The 15,545-nt window shown below is 49.7% G+C and overlaps 1 protein-coding gene and 1 long non-coding RNA gene across 3 annotated transcripts; one reads left to right on the top strand and one right to left on the bottom strand.

The window, feature by feature from the left end:
• On the top strand, positions 1-15,545 carry AMZ1 (archaelysin family metallopeptidase 1). 2 transcript variants are annotated; one of them, XM_064673181.1, is made up of 7 exons: positions 1-177; positions 7,173-7,498; positions 8,129-8,296; positions 9,171-9,299; positions 9,648-9,811; positions 11,237-11,413; positions 14,830-15,545. In XM_064673181.1, the coding sequence occupies exons 2-7, from the start codon at positions 7,195-7,197 to the stop codon at positions 15,397-15,399; spliced, it is 1,512 nt and encodes a 503-aa protein (XP_064529251.1). In that variant the 5' UTR covers positions 1-177; positions 7,173-7,194; the 3' UTR covers positions 15,400-15,545. The 2 variants fall into 2 exon arrangements, with proteins under 2 accessions (XP_064529251.1, XP_064529253.1); XM_064673183.1 differs by lacking the exon at positions 14,830-15,545 and adding an exon at positions 13,018-13,361 and having other exon boundaries at positions 95-177.
• On the bottom strand, positions 2,274-7,178 carry LOC135423194 (uncharacterized). Its single transcript, XR_010434738.1, has 3 exons — positions 6,060-7,178; positions 3,799-3,850; positions 2,274-2,999 (listed from the first exon to the last, which is right to left on the bottom strand). It is a non-coding gene; the product is annotated as an uncharacterized LOC135423194 (long non-coding RNA).

Consider the following 15,545-nt stretch of genomic DNA (forward strand, 5'->3'; position numbering starts at 1 on the left):
GGCTCCCGGCGCCGAGCCCCCCTTTGCTCCCCCTTTTCTTCCTCCTCCTCCTCCTCCTCCGTCTCCTCCTGCCGCTCCTCCTGCCGCCGCCGGGCTCCGCTCCGCCTCGCCAGCCCCGCGCCGGGTGCCCCGGCCCTGCCGCACCTCCCGGCCTCCGCAGCCCCGGCCCGGCGGGCGGTGAGTCCTGTCCTGGCCCCTCGGGCAGATCGGGGGGGGGTCGCGGGGTCGCCTCTATGGAGGGGAGGGCACGGGAGTCCGGGCGGCCCCTGGATGCGGTGGGACACCCCTGGAGGGGGGAGTGCGGGCTGGGGCATCCCCCGTGTGATGGGCATCGCTCCCGGGGTGAGGCTGGTCGGGCTCGGGGCATCTCCCGGGGTGATGGGCATCGCTCCGCCCGTGACGGGCATGACTCTAAGGGCGATGGTGGCCGTGCTCGGGGCATCCTCCCTCGGTGGCGGCGGGTCACGCTCAGGGCATCTCCCGCCGGGGGCTGGTGGCCGCGCTCGGCGCATCTCCCGCCGGGAGCTCGGGGCTGCGCTCCGGGCATCACCCCCACAGGCTCCAGGGGTCCTGCCTGGGCACTCTCCTCTCACCCTCTCCTGGGTTGCCGGGGCTGCCCTTGGTGCATCCTCCTGGGGCTTTGGGGTGCCAGGGGCTGAGCTCGGGGCATCCTGTCCCGCAGTGCTGGGGATTGTGCTCGATGCATCGTCCCAAGGTGCTGAGGGACTTATTCCTTCCCTGCACACCCATCCGTGCGATTCCTGCACCGGGGATCAGCATCAACAGCCCCTTTTCTATATCACGGGGGCTCAGGTGTCCCAGGAGCAGCACCTGCTTTTGCAGCGCTTCCAGAACATGCCTCGTGCCCAGCAAACCTCTGGCTGGCAGAGCTGGCTGGTGGTCAGGGCACAGCCCCTATGAAGGCTCAGGATTGGGGTCTGTCATTGTCACCCACAGCCGCGCTGGTCGCAGTAACACCCTGGAGCCCCCTCCTTCTCCTTGGCTGTGAAACGCCCACAAACACCCCCTACCTGGCGGCACCACTTAAAAAGCACTCGGTGCTGGGAGGAGGCACAGCCTTCCAGCGCTTTTGTACGGTGTGATGAACCACTTTTATAATGCCTGTGCTCCAGGAACCACCTACCCTTAGCCGTACCTGGAAAATGCAGCCTCTCTCCCGGCTAACACTGGGGTTGTCTCACAGAGACCATTTAGTCTGTCTAGACAAATATGATGAAGAGCAAAGTGCCTGGAGCTGTGAGTGATTAGAGCTCGGGTATCTCTGCAGTGCTGCGTTTGTTGTACAGCTCTGATAGATGCTGCTCGGTGCTTTTGGGTTGGCAAGTGCACAGCAAACAGCCATGGACTGGGGGGGTTTGTTCCATGTCAGAGCAAGGGAAGGAGAATGCAGCCAGCCCTTCATCACACGTGCATGGGAGAAAGCATCACAGTCTGGTTAAACTAAACATCTAGTTTAACCAGACTAAAATGAGCAGAGAAGACACTGAAAATGATGAATAAATGGGTGGTGAGGGGGAAAGCCATATACTGCCAGCTTGCTTTCTTGAGCGTACCACAGAGAAGTTCATGAATGCTTGTATGACACTTAGAGAGCCTCAAATGGCAGGGACTGAAAAAAAGAGTAGCACTATATACGAGCATAGAATAAATAAAATCCTTAGAAGAGAAGACTGGAACTAAGGATAATGTATGTCCTCAATACATATTAAAATGAAGAACAGAGTATTGAGAGAGCAGGCTCTCACATAAAACAAAATCAAGGGCAAAGTGGATGTGTATGTGTTCTTAAGTACTTAAGAACACTCAAATAAGAATATTTAAATAAGGATGGATGGAAGCATCTGTCTCCATCTTAGGTATTTAATGAGCTTTACAAATCTAGTCTTTCATCTTGCAAACCTTTTTTGCATACTGGGCAGTTGTCCATCTGACTTGTCCAGCAGCCCAAGTTAATTTATAAGGCAGATTCATGGGAGGACAAACTTTCAGGACTGAGCCTTGTGGCAATAACATGTCGATCACAGTTCCAGTAGGACAGGTAGATTCTCCTCCTAGTGAATGCATGTTTGAATCCCTGAAGGTTTCCACAGCACCAGGAATGACTCTTTTTGAGAGAGACCACACATACCATCTGTTTCCAAGTCATAAACATATTCTAGAGATATTACAAGTAAATATTATTGGGATCTGGCAGTAGGTGAGGCCAGAAGGCTTTATCTGACTTTATGGTCTGGAACACACACAGATCTGACTCGGTGTTTTGTGGCTGTTTAATGCAAAGTGAACAGAGGATGCTACAGTTCTATGTGGATACAAGTACAGGGTTGATCAGGTCCAGAGCGTATTTTCTCCGTGAGCAGAGGGGATTGATTCTGAGAAGTGCTGAGCATCTCGAAATTGCCTCCATTTCAGGTCTGAACACGGCCAAACAGATTTGGTCTGACCCCAGCAGCTGAGCGAGCTCAGCAGGCAAAGCCTGGCTCGGTGCAAGGGGCTGTGTCGAGCTCCTCGAGGAAGGAGCTGGACCAGTCAGAATTTTACTTGGACTGAGCTTCTCAGTCAAGAAAAATCTCTTTCTGTATGTGTTAACAAATACATTGAGAAAATTGCTTTCAGGCTGTCATCAGTGCGATACTGGGAAGCACAGGCAAGGAGGGGCTGATCCTCGAGCAGCACTTACAGACACCAACTGCAAATCTCAGGGAAAGAGCTATTAAGCAACTAGGGCATGTGTTGATAATTAGTTATCGCTTGTTATGTTTGCTCTGGGCTTTTCATTTCTGTTGACTGGCGATGAATTTTCTGCACTATCACTGCTTGTTTACTGTACAACTCCTAATGAAGGCAATTAATCAGTTTTAAGAGACTCCACTAACATCCCTCTGACACCCAAAGAGCCCAGTTAAGTCAGTCTGCCTCCAAATACTTCAAAAGAGCCGAGATGGAACTGAGGGAATCTCCTTCTGTGCATCTGCAGCCTGGGAGAGTCAGACGTAGAAATTACTTACAGGCTGACTTGTAAAATAAACAACTTCAGAATGACCAGCTTAAAAACAAACAAAACAAACCAACAGAAAAAAAATGTACAAATACCATCTCTACAATGTTAGGGCCAAATTCCATACAACACCAAATAAATCTATTATGCACTGAGTGCCCTTTCTGGACCTGTACAACACAGAATTTCTGCACACAAGACCCTTTCTGTCTTGTCAGAATATCCCAAATACTTGCACTGTATGTATTGCCTCGGCCTTTGAGAATTTCCCTGTTACTGTCAGCCCCAGGCATATCTATCCAAGAAAGCAATGTCAATATATTAGAGAATAAATGACATATCTGGGAATTACAAAAAGAATAATTCATAGCTAATTTTCAATTACAGAGAATAATTTATATGTGTCTGATTTGCAAAGAGAATAATTTATGAGTAACCTGAATTGCACATGAAGCACATTAACAGGTTACTGTGGGAAAGGGAGTGTACTGACTGCTCAGCTGTCACGTGCTGAGCCTGGATTTTGGGGCATTTTGTGTGAGAACACTCACTGTGGAAAAAAATATGTGTCAAATTTCATGGTAAACAGATTTGTGCAATATGCCCAATCTGAGCTGAAACCTCTTGTATGGTACTGAAAGCCAGACACACAGAGCATGTTGTCCTTGGAGCTCCTGCCTCATATCCCACCCCACAAGCAGAAAGGCCACAACTGGGATCCTACAACATAATCATGGAAAAAGGCTGTTCCCAGCAGACAAACAGCTAAGTACCCAAACCTTCGAGCTGTGTGTGGTTCCACTGCACTGCATGGATGTGATGATGAACAACCTGAAACAGAAAAAAAAAAGAGTCTCCACAAACTGGATAAGGATTCCCAGCTCAGGCTGGCTCCTTCTCTGCCCTGTTGGGAGCCTGTGGGTGCCTATCTTGTTTAAAGCATTTTCTCAAGTGCAACTCCAAATTATTGGCTTTTTAAATAAAAAGAGTTACTTTCTCCTTCCCAGGACTCGTTAGTCAGGTCCTACAGTTTGTAATTGAGCAAGAAGCCAAATTAACTGCTTTTTACTTTAAAGGCATGATGTCTCCTTCCTAAATACCCGAAGGGCAGAAGGATGCACTGGTGCTCCCATTTCTTGAGCCCCACCTTGACATCTAAAAAACTGAGGAGAAAAGGGGAAATATCCAAGCTAAAGTGCCATTCCCTCCTGAAGCACTGCAGCAGGGAGTTAAACCAGGCACTCTCAACACAAGAGCTAAAAACTACAAAGCCCTATTGAACTATTCAGTTAATGAAACACCATATCCATATATTAGATCAAGCACAAATAACATCTACTACAGTTAATGTTGTAAAATGGCTTCTTTTTTCAACTGCTGAAGTTGCCCATAAACATTTTCTGAAGCATTCATTTTCTCCAGTGAAGTATTTTAGCTTGCTAAAGAGAAGTAATTGTGTTGGATTTGGAGAGTGTAGTGGGTTGCTGCTATTCTTTGAGAAGCAAACCCAGACACTCCAGGAGAAGGAGGCACATGTCACTCCAGACTGAATTCCTGCAAGTGAATTCCTGTGCTTGAGCTTTCGAGTCACTAAAGCGTCACCATGGGCATCCTTGGGCATGGTGAACGTCACAAAACACCCATGGGCATAGCTGGGAATGTCTGGAGCTGGGTGAATATCCCCTTTTAGGGAGTCCTGGGAAACAATGTATATCCCATAGCTTTGGGCTCACTCTGTATTCCACGAGAGAGCCTGGGGGGAACACATGCTACAAGACTGTGCACTCATTGTGTTTGCTGTCACATACATCCACTCCTCGCTGCTTCCCATTCAGCAGAGAAAAACCCATTCATTTTCTAACCAGCTCCTCCTCCCCAGACCCACACTCCAGTTGTTGCCCAAAACACCCATGAAAGAGGCTCCAGAAACCCCCTTTGACCAGACCACTCTCAACCTGAACCAAGTGCAAAGTCTTTCCCTCATTTCCCTGGGAGCACCAGGCAGGCAGTAGCTCACAGGATCACATTCTCAGGGAGCTGAATATTGCTAACAGTTTCCCAGTGAAAGTTCTGCATATGACCAGGAAAATGATGCTTGTATTTAAAGTTTGTGCAGAACAAGTGAAATCTTGTCCCTTAGGAAAATCTTCAGCTTGCCCAAGGCAAAACTCCTGATGACCTGGTGGGGTCAGACTCTCACTTCTGTCTCCCAAATCTGGAAGCAAGTCAGAGGAGCAGAGATTTGGGTGACAAAACACAGAACAACCTCACACAAACTCTTGCTGCTGCCTGTAAAAACCAGCAGGAGAAATTTGTACATTTTTCTGGGACGCAAAAAGAGGCGTCTGAGAAAGCATCTCAGGTTTGATTTCTAAACTTTCCCTGGATTAGGGCCCTTGTACCACTTCAGATCCCCCTGTGCCATCTGCTGTCAGCCTTTAATGTGAGCGAAATACAAAGCTTGCAAAAATGAAAGAAAACTGCTTTCCTGCTCCCTCTCTGGGCTACACACCCTTAGAGACAAAAAGATCACACAAAACGAGTCCTTTTAAGGACTGCTAATACATACACTTCTCTTCCCAAGGGTTAGATGTGAAGGCATTCAGTGTTAATTTTAATGGGCTGCCACCTTCCTCTTACAGTGCAAACTACCTCTGCATAACTGAGGAAAGACTTCGGCTCATGGCGGTACTATTTTTTTAAATGTTGAATTTTCTTAATTATACTGCTGTCCTCAAGGGCCACTGAATGCCACTCACCTGGCAGAGCTAAGCTGCAGACCTACTTAAATCACAGACTTAACCAGTTCCTCCTTGAAATATTTAATTCCTTTTTTTTTTCAGAGATTGAATGCTGGTGTTTTAGCAGTGATGGTCAGCAGTTGATGCATTTGGTATCCACCCAGAAAGCTTGTCTGGCTCCTTTTAAGTTACTATTAACTTGCCTAGAAGAAGATAACACTTATTCCTAGAAACCTTGTGCTTTTGTGCACATACACCTGTGTGTTTTTCATTCTGCTGAGTACAGGTGGAACACTTACCTGTGGTAGGCAACGTTGCCCAAAGTACTGCTCCAAAATACTCCAGTTCTGCTTGGAATGACCAATTACTGCCTTTGGAAAAATCCAGACATAGGTTAGTCAAAGAGGTAGTGTTGCCTCTTTTTCTTCCCTTTCCCCAAGCTGCCAACTGGAATTTCCATAAGTGCATAAAATGCAGTGGAAAATAGGTGCTTGACTCGCAGCTTTGGAGAACACCAGCCTTAGAAAGGACCCTGGAGAGGATATTTCTGGGATGCTCTGAATTAATTTCTTTGTGCTGCAGGCTTTCATTTGCTCTTTATTTGCTGCTTTACATCATCCCCAGCCCTGCTGATGCTAACACGGTGTGACATGAAGCTATTCATGAAGTGACATGATGGCAGCGGGCCCGTATGTGTCTTGCTAGAGAGGCAGCACCAGCACACAGGAATCTCACACACCAAGTCCCACCTGCGGGTCAGGCTGGGCAAACCTTCCCAAATCCTGCAGCCTCACAACAGCACTGTGAGCCAGAAGGTGGCCAAGGTTAATATCTAAGATTAAAAGCTGTTAGAGGAAATCATCAGCAGTGAACAGCTGCTTTCACTGGTGTCAGGTAAGTCAGAAGTGCAGGCTTCTGATGGACAGATAAAGGACAAGTGACCTCTTCATTCCTGACGTGGACCTATTCCAAGGGATGTGGTTTAGCCCAAGCAAAAAGGAGCACCACCTTCCCACATCCTGTGAGGTCCAGTGCAACCAGTTGCACAACACCCAGAGGTATTTCCCATCCTGTTGGGCCTCCAGGATAGAGCACCAAAAAAACCCCAAATCCCCATCAACCAACCCCAAACACCAATCAAACTGTCTGATTTACTCCAGATATCTGGCAGCAACCTGGGGCTGTGCATTCTTGAGCACCATCTACTGGCACAGGGTCCATGAGCTGGTGTCTGCACACACGTAGAGAACCCTGTGAGAGCTGCTCGAGGCGCGAGGCTCCAGGCCAGCACAGTGCTGATAAGCTCCCGGTCAAACCTCGCAGCTGGGGTGTTGGGGGAACTGCTGTGAGAGCAGAGGAGGTGTGAAGGTCCCTCAGGAGGCCACGGCTGATGGCGATGTCCCCTCCCTCAGGCAGTGCCACGGTCCCTCCGCGATGCTGCAGTGCAAGCACGCCCAGGAGTTCAGCTTTGGGCCCCGCGCGCTGAAGGACGCGCTGATCTCCACCAACCCCGCCCTGCAGGAGCTCTATGCCAAGGCCTTCTCCAGGGCAGAGAAGCTGTTCCTCTCCGAGGCCTACAACCCCCAGAGGACGCTGTTCTGCACGCTGCTCATCCGCACGGCCTTCGACTGGATCCTCAGCCACCCCGATGCCCCCGAGGACTTCGAGACGTTCTACCACGCCATGCTGAGGAGGAAGCAGAACTTCTACCGAAAGCACATCTACCTGCAGCCTATAGGTAATGTGGGCATCTGCACTGAGCCACCAAGGAGGGAGGTGGGTGGTGCTGAGTGCTGCTAATACCCTCTTCTAAGGACTAACCTGCAAAATGCAATCGCCCCAGTGAAGGTAAGTGTGGTAGCAAAGGCTCTGACATGCCCCCAGTCCAGGGTCACAAGCCGTGATGACAACCATGGGTAGACCTGCCATATAAATGGTATATGTGCCCTTGAGTGAGACTTGCTATGAATTTATGCATATATATATACACATATACATATCTAACTATGAAACAATGCCGTAAAATACAGCATTTCCGGAGGTCCATCCCTGATGGTTCATTAAACACAGCAACCCATTCCCACATTTATCTTTCTGCATAACTTAAACAAGAGACAATCTTCCTAGATATCTGCTCTGCTAATGAGAGCGTACTAATGCCTCAAGTCACCTCTCAGGAAGAGCTCCCTCTTCTTCTCTATATCCATAACTATCTAGAGGTGTCTGCCACATCCCAGAATGAGCAATTAACTCCAGAATGACCCAGCCTGCCTCCTCCCCAGTGGCTGTGGCCAGTCCCACAGAATCCCTTCAGACCCTGAGGTTCACCCTGCCTTTCAGGGGCTGATAACAGAGCTTCTCTTCTCAGACTTAATCGAAGGGCCTGCTGGGCTCTCACTGCTGGATTCCCTCCAGAGCTGTGTCGAGTCCTTCTTCCTGGGTCTCCGTGTGAAGTGCCTTCCCTCCATCCCCGTCTCTTCCATTCACTGCTGCTTCCGCCACAGCCGGGACTCCGACAGGGTGCAGCTCCACGCAGGTGAGGACCTGGCACCAGGGAGCCCATAAAGGCACCAGTTTGGCACATGGGCACGAGCCCTCCCTTAGGAAATGCCTGAAACAGCCCTTCATTGCCAGAGCAGGGAGGGGATGAGGAAGGGAGTGAAAAGGGAGAAATCCTGTTCCCGTGGAAAGCCCAGAGCTTTGAGGCTGGAAATAGGAATGAAAAACAAAGTGACTTTCATCATATTTTCCTCTGCTGTTTGTATTTTTCGGTGCTATTACATTTAGGTCCAGCTCTGCAGAGCGATCGGATCAGCTCCAAGGGAAGGCACTGTTGGTTTGGTGTAGTCTGAGTTCTCCCATCTCTTGCCTGGAGCCAAAGTAAACGATTGGCCTGGGTGGCATAGGTGGGGAACTCACTGGCCTTTCATGTTAGGAAACTTGGGTTCAAGTGTCACAGCTCCCTGGGGAAACAGGTTTTCCACCTGCCAAACTCCTGCTGCACAAACAGTTCCCCCTGGAACGAGCTGTTTGCAGGTACCACGGGCAGCACATGCTCAGCCCAGCCCAGCACTGCAGCCATGTGGCTGTTCCAGCTCCCTTCTGAAATGGGAAATTCTGCTCCCAGGTGCTTATTTCCATGGGTTAGTACCGAATTCACCTACATCCCTGCCCTTAGCTCTGCTTTGTTTTAACTCTGTGCTCAGCACCACTTCCAAAGTCAGGTCTGCTCTGATTTCAGGGGATGGGCTCCACAGCTGTGGTTCTCCATCTGAGATAATGAATGGAGCAGCTCTGTCTGCCTGTGGCTTGGATTACATCCTCCTCCCCACAAGCAGCAGAACTTCTGGCTCTTAGGTGCCTTCCAGGGATGCTTCATTTTAATGAATGTCTCTCTGGTATTTTTCCAGATGGGATCCTGAATTTCCTGAAGAACAACAAGCCCATGGATGCCCTGTGTGTCCTTGGACTTACTCTGCTGGATCTTTATCCATGTGAGACCTGGAGCTTCACATTCAGCAAATTTCTGCCAGGACAAGGTGGGATTGGTATGCCATGATGGTCTTGCACTGCATATGAATAAGGCAGCACTGTACCAAAAACCTTCCCTGGGAGGCTGGAATAGCCAAATCTCATCCTTAACATGTTATTCAATCCCTGATAAGAGGAACTAGGTTTTCCCAATTTAAAACTAAGGGATTTGGGGCTCCTGATCCAGACAAAGGTAACCAAGGTGCTACAAACCTTTTGGACCTTTTGGGAAGGGGGTCTCATCACACCCTGTGTGCTCAATTGGGCTGTGCTACAACAGCTGTATTTTCATGCTGCCTAAGGTGAGACAGTCGTAAGAGAGCAGATGCCTAACTTGTACTCACCTCTCTTCACAGAAGTGGGAGTCTGCAGCTTTGCCAGGTTTTCTGGGGATTTTCCCCAGGCTGGTTGTAGCAGCTTGAACCCACCCACACAGAAGGAAGAGTTGTGTGAAGTCCTCAAGGAGAGCAGAGACAGGACGCTGCAGTTCAGTGCCCAGGAGATGGTCCAGTGCTGTAAGGTAGGACCAGCCAGCTCCTGTACCACACGTTTCTTCCTGTGTAGGGTTAAATATTTCAGGCCTGGGGATAATCTCAGCCCAGTGAAGCAGGAATGAGACTCTGCTCCCAGAAGGCACAGGCAATCACACTTAATTCAGATATAAAAAGCTTGCATTTTACTGCACTGTGTAGACAACAGTACCATCAGTTACAGTGAGGCTACAGGACTTGCCTTATCACAGAATCACAGAATGGTTTGGGTTAGAAGGGACATTAAAGACCACCTAGTTCCAACCCCCTGCCATGGGCAAGGACACCTTCCACTACACCAGGTTATGTCATGGAACAGCACTGAGATAAACCCCTGCCCAGTTCCCAGGCTCATGCTTGGGTAATCCTGAGTACTTTGCTTGCCAGGCAGTGCAGGGCCAGTAGGATCTGTGAGCTGATTCAGAACTTGGAGTTCATCAGAATATCTGGTGGAGTTGTGTGTAACTAATGGATGGCTGGGAAGGGGTAACTTCTTCCTCAGACATTGGTATCCATAAGGGGAGAGGTCCATGTGCCACCTGTTACATGGATGGATGAGAAAGATACCTGAGGCAGGTTTGCACATATAAATATATGCAGATGCCCTTAAACCCCCTTCATCTCCATCACATCCTCTTCAGGAGCGCTGTCCTCCCTCATCCCAGCATCTCCCCTGGGCCAGCTCTGTCTCTGGTGTTCCTCCCAAAGCTGCCCCACGTGGAGCAGCCACACCAGCACCTTCGATGCCATTTCTCTTTGCTCCCCTGGCATTTGCTCAGGATTTTCAAGTCTGGGGTCTTTTCCTGTAGTAATTTCCAACGAGATTAGGTGGCAAAGGGAGGAAGAAGGGAATCCTCCATCCTCAGCCTTTCCACGGTTGCCAATTCCCAAGGCAGTAATGCTTGGCCAGCTGACTCCAGCTTAGTTTTTTTTTGCTTTGGCACAAATAGTGTCTGTTTTGGAAGGGCTCAGATCTGTTATTGCCAATAGCGCTTCTCAGATTTCTCACACGGACTGTGCTGCTCTTTTCAGACCCCAGTGGGATTAGTTTTCCTCCTTATAAACCCCAAAACAACAAAAAACCTCCAAGAACCACAGTGTCCTTGGTGGAGAGCGCCAGCAGCACTGCCCTCCAGCTCCAAACACGCTGCCCACAGGGGCTTCCCACAGCTGCTTCTCCCACACCCACCCTTCCTTCTCCACAACACAAACATGGATGCTGGGGGAGCTGGGAGAAGGGAGCCAGGTTCTCCATTCACCTCAGAAAAGCCTGTGCTGGAGGATTGCCAGAGCTGAGCAACAAGCTGGTTTAGACCATCAGGGCGTGGGGAAAGTGGAACAGCAGAGGAGGAAGAAGAGGGGGCAGTGGAAGCAGGAATGACAACACACTGCTGTGATTTTTGCTTTCCTGAAAGGTGACCTGTCATGAGATCTGCCACCTGATGGGGCTGGGGACGTGCCGCTGGCTGCAGTGCATCATGCAGGGAGCGCTGAGCCTGGACGAGGCCCTGCTGCGGCCCCTGGAGCCGTGTCCCATCTGCCTGCGCAAGCTGCAGCACGTCGTGGGCTTCAAACTCATCGAGCGCTACAGGGTGAGACCCCCAGCCCCCCTGGAGCGAGGGGCAGAGCAGGGAGCAGGGCAGCTCCCCCCAAACCATGGGGTACAGGTGCTGCAGCAGCGGGGGGGAAGGCAGGCGCTCCGAGGGTGAAGTGCTAAGGGAGCAGCTCACACCTGAACACAGGGGTGTTGGTCACAAGGAAGCACTTTGCACAAGCTCCGGGGCTTTTGGGTCTTCCCACGGGACACTGCCACAGTCCAACCATGTTTTCTTACTCCCAGAAGTGAGGTGGGGAGGGCAGGCAGATTCCGATTCCCACAGCAACACCCTTTCCTGTGCCACCCTGGATTTCTGCCTCTCTGGGGCTGCTGGGAACAGGGAGGAAATACTGAATGTGTACTGTGCTGCAATTCCTCTGTTTAAAGACACGAGAAAGGATCCCAAATTATTACCCCCTAATAAGTGGAGGGTCACAGACTCATCCTTTCTCCCTTCTCTCCCACCCATACAACTGCTAACACCACATTTAAACAAATCAGGAGTAGTGCTAAGACACCCTTAGCTCTTGCAAAGGGTTTTCCACCTCTGCTCTGTAAAAAGCAGGATTTAAAAAGCAGGATTCAGTAGCCAAATGGCTGGTGTAATAGAAATAATGCCACCATTCTCACTCAGCACCCATCTCCTCCCTGGCTGTAATTCCTGTCTGACACACATCATGTTCAGAGACAGGATTTTCCACGGCTGCCTATTTTAAAGTCTGTGGGTTGTATTTGTAGCAAGATAGGAACTGAATGAGAAAGGGGATGCCTGTAGTTTCATTCAGCTTGCAATCAGACACACAGAACCACGGCAAAGGATGTGGGAAAATACACACTGGTGTGGTTTTGCTTCTTTTCTGTGGTGCTGACTCTCTGGGTGTTTGGTCCCTGCATCTGTCCAAGAGGAGCCTAAATTGCCCAGACTAACAGAGGAATAAATTCTGCTTTATTTAACTGGCATCCAGCCAGTGCTTTCTAGAAGAGAACTGCTACCTGCTTTTCTAGAAACATTTTTGCCTTTACACCTCCAGCAAATACTGTAATTGGCTCAGCATCCTCCAGAAACAGGGAACACAAACCTGAAGGAAGGATACACTTGCCAAGTGTCACATCTGCTTCCTTGACAAGGCAAAGCTCAGCTAGATATAGTACAAGTACAATAAGAGAGTTGTGATAATCTCTGTAAGAGGCTTTGCCATAATGTCGAGAGGAAACATAAATGCCAGAGATGAATTAAATAGTTAAGGAACCTGACAGAAGAGAGCAGAAAGCATTTGGAGACAATATCAGCCAGCAAAGTTAACTTGCCAAGAACGTTAAGTGCAAGTCTGAAGTCACATTTCCTTTTGGAAAACTATCATGGATCCCCACCTGCCTCAAAACAGCCCCAGACACTCCTAACAACTCCAGGAAATGCCAGACCCGAGCTGTGCCTCACCAGCAGCAGGTGAGACACTGCTGAAGTCTGGGAATGAGACACTGTTATGGGAAGAGCAGCACATGGGGCAGGAAACCAGTCCTTATGCAGTAGAATGAGCCCCTCTATTTATTTATCTGAGTTGCACTCAGAAACACACTCCTTTTTTTTTTTTGTCACAGCTGCTTATTCCAGCATGAGTCATCTCGAAAACCGAAAACAAATTAATTCTCCTGGTGTTTCCCCACCACAAACAACATCTCTACCTGCTGCCTCTGCAGCATCCCCAGCTGTTCGGGAGGTGGCACCTCGACGAGGTTGCAGTGGCCACACACACACAGACAACAGGTCTCAGTGACATCCTTAGGGTGGGCATCCACTCCAAATGCTCTTGCCTGTAGATAAGAAAAATCCATGCAGAGGTTATCCCTTCCTAGTTAAACAGGAGAACACAGGAGGAGGCTGCAGCCCTAAAAACCCACCCGAAGTTCAAATCAATAAACCACCCAAAGGATGAGAGACTGAATTTCGTGGTTCTGGTTGTGATCTTGAGTCAATCATCTTTTGCCTTGAATAATTCATATCTAGTGTTTGAACATCTACATTTCCACAGCTTTTTTTCTTCTTGGGAATTGCCTGAGTAGCAGCTATGATTCCTTCCCAGATTCTCTATTCCTGGGAATTTTAAGAGGCACTATAAAATCACAGGCTGGTTGCAGCTTTCCAGTAGCTTTGCTGTCCCCCAGTCCAGCTCCCATTGCAGCTTCTGGCGCCGCCTTTGTTTTATAAACCCAGAGGGAGGGAAGGGCCATTGGAGGTGGGATGAGGCAGGAGAAAAGTTGTCCCTTTACAATGTTTCTTGTCCCAGAGAGAGGGGGCAGGGTGGATTAAGTAAGCTGAAAGAGTCCATTTTATTCTCGTATGAAATTCTTCCCCGAGGCTTCATGCACAGACTGAAATGAGAACCGGGGCCGATTTCTCCCACCCACTCAATTTGAGCTCTTTATCCTTTCTGTCACTTGCCTGAAGAGAGAGCAATAGAGGAGGGAAGGGGGAGGGAGCAGCAGGGCACTGCGGGAGAAGGGAGCTCTGCAGGGCTGGGAAGCTCCTGCCTGCTCCTCCAACACTGCAGCTCACCCTGAGCTGAGCATGGATGGACCCAGCCTGGAACACCAGGGCTGACATCCCAGGCTAATACTGTCACTGCTGTTCCTTAGAGCAACCAAGGGCTGTGCAAAGGTATCAGCTGAGAGCTACAGAGAGTAAAGATGAAGAAATAGGCCACAGGGGTGTGAAAAAAATAAAAAAACACACAACTTCCCCCCCGCCCCCAAACACTGTCAACAGGGAGAGATCACCTTTTATCCAGGGATGACTGGAGTAATGCAATTCATTCCCTAAAGCATAAGGAATAAATGTGCCAGGAGAAATCTGTTTTATGCCTCATTGTAGCATTTAATATTTTAAAAGGAAATTGTCTCAGACATTTTCCTTTCATTAATTCTTTCCTGGAGCCCAGCCTTCCCATTTGTGCAATTCAGCTCGAGAGGGGAAGAGCTATTCTTAGGAATAAAATGCACATTACCACAGGCATTAACAACATGATGAAACAAGATTCTTTACCACTATCTCAGGAGCTTTTATAATGACACAGTTTCCTCTGGAGAGGCACTTGCTTGGCTCTCCTGGAGATCACATCCACACAGCAGGGAGTGATTTGGTGCAGTTTTCTCCTACCATCTCCAGTAATAGGGCAGATTAAGTCCACATCTGACTGGAGGCAGCTCTGACACAGACATTGGCTCCAAGAAAATGAGACGAGAAAGCCAGGGTAGGGTCACCACGAGTTGTCTGAACTCATCTTCTGGCAGAGAGGACCATGGCAGCTGAAGCTGGGCCACCCAAGATGAACAGGTTTACCTGGCAAACACTGGGAAAGGTGTAACTGGCTCCTCTCATTCTCTACAATGAAACCTTTTTCCCTCTCACCACAGAAGCTCTACACTTGGACACAGACTGTCTTGTCCACGTGGCCAAGGAAAGAGTCATCAGACCTGTCTGCCTCGGAGGACATCCTTCCGTTCAGCTCCGACTCCGGGATGTGCTGCGAGAACGACTCCGAGGCCGTGACCTCCCTGTCGGAGCCGCTGACTCCGGACACGTGCAGCCAGGGCCTGTCCATCGGCCAGGAGCTAGAGCAGGACGAGCAGCCGTGCTCCCTGGCAGAGGCACAGAGCCAGCCCCAGCTCGCCGGGCCCGCCAAGTCCGCAGACAGCATCAAGGACTACGAGCTGTGGCTGGAGATGTGCATTGCTGCCCTGGAGAGGAACGTCTCCGAGGAGGAAGTGGCTCAGGTAGACAAGGCCGTGGATGCCCTGGCTAAGTGGGAAATGTTTACAGGACAGCTGCCTGCTATGAGGAAGGACCTGCCCTTTGCCAGGGACAACACCGGCCTACGGAAAGTCCTTGGAGATAAATTTTCCTCCTTGCGGAGGAAACTGAGTTCCAGAAAACTGTCCAAAGGGGAGTCGTCCCCTCATCGTTGGCGGTGGGAGGACAACTAGGCTGGGTCTGCCTTGGGTTGGGCCAGCTTTGCTCCCACAGCTCTGGGTACGTTACCGCCCCGCTTACAACCTTCCTAACCCCAAGTTGTTGCTGTCAGAGAGAAACAGCAACTCCCCACAGGAATAAAAGGTGTTTTGTTTTCTGA

This window comes from Pseudopipra pipra, chromosome 16 (assembly GCF_036250125.1).
Source record: "Pseudopipra pipra isolate bDixPip1 chromosome 16, bDixPip1.hap1, whole genome shotgun sequence".
NCBI classification, from domain to species: domain Eukaryota; kingdom Metazoa; phylum Chordata; class Aves; order Passeriformes; family Pipridae; genus Pseudopipra; species Pseudopipra pipra.

Bases quoted from the DNA above. Each gene is read 5' to 3' on its own strand.
- AMZ1 (XM_064673181.1), top strand. From the start codon at position 7,195: ATGCTGCAGTGCAAGCACGCCCAGGAGTTCAGCTTTGGGCCCCGCGCG. The intron at 9,300-9,647 runs GTGGGATTGGTA...CTCTCTTCACAG, and splicing joins CAAATTTCTGCCAGGACAAG to AAGTGGGAGTCTGCAGCTTT. The intron at 11,414-14,829 runs GTGAGACCCCCA...CTCTCACCACAG, and splicing joins AACTCATCGAGCGCTACAGG to AAGCTCTACACTTGGACACA.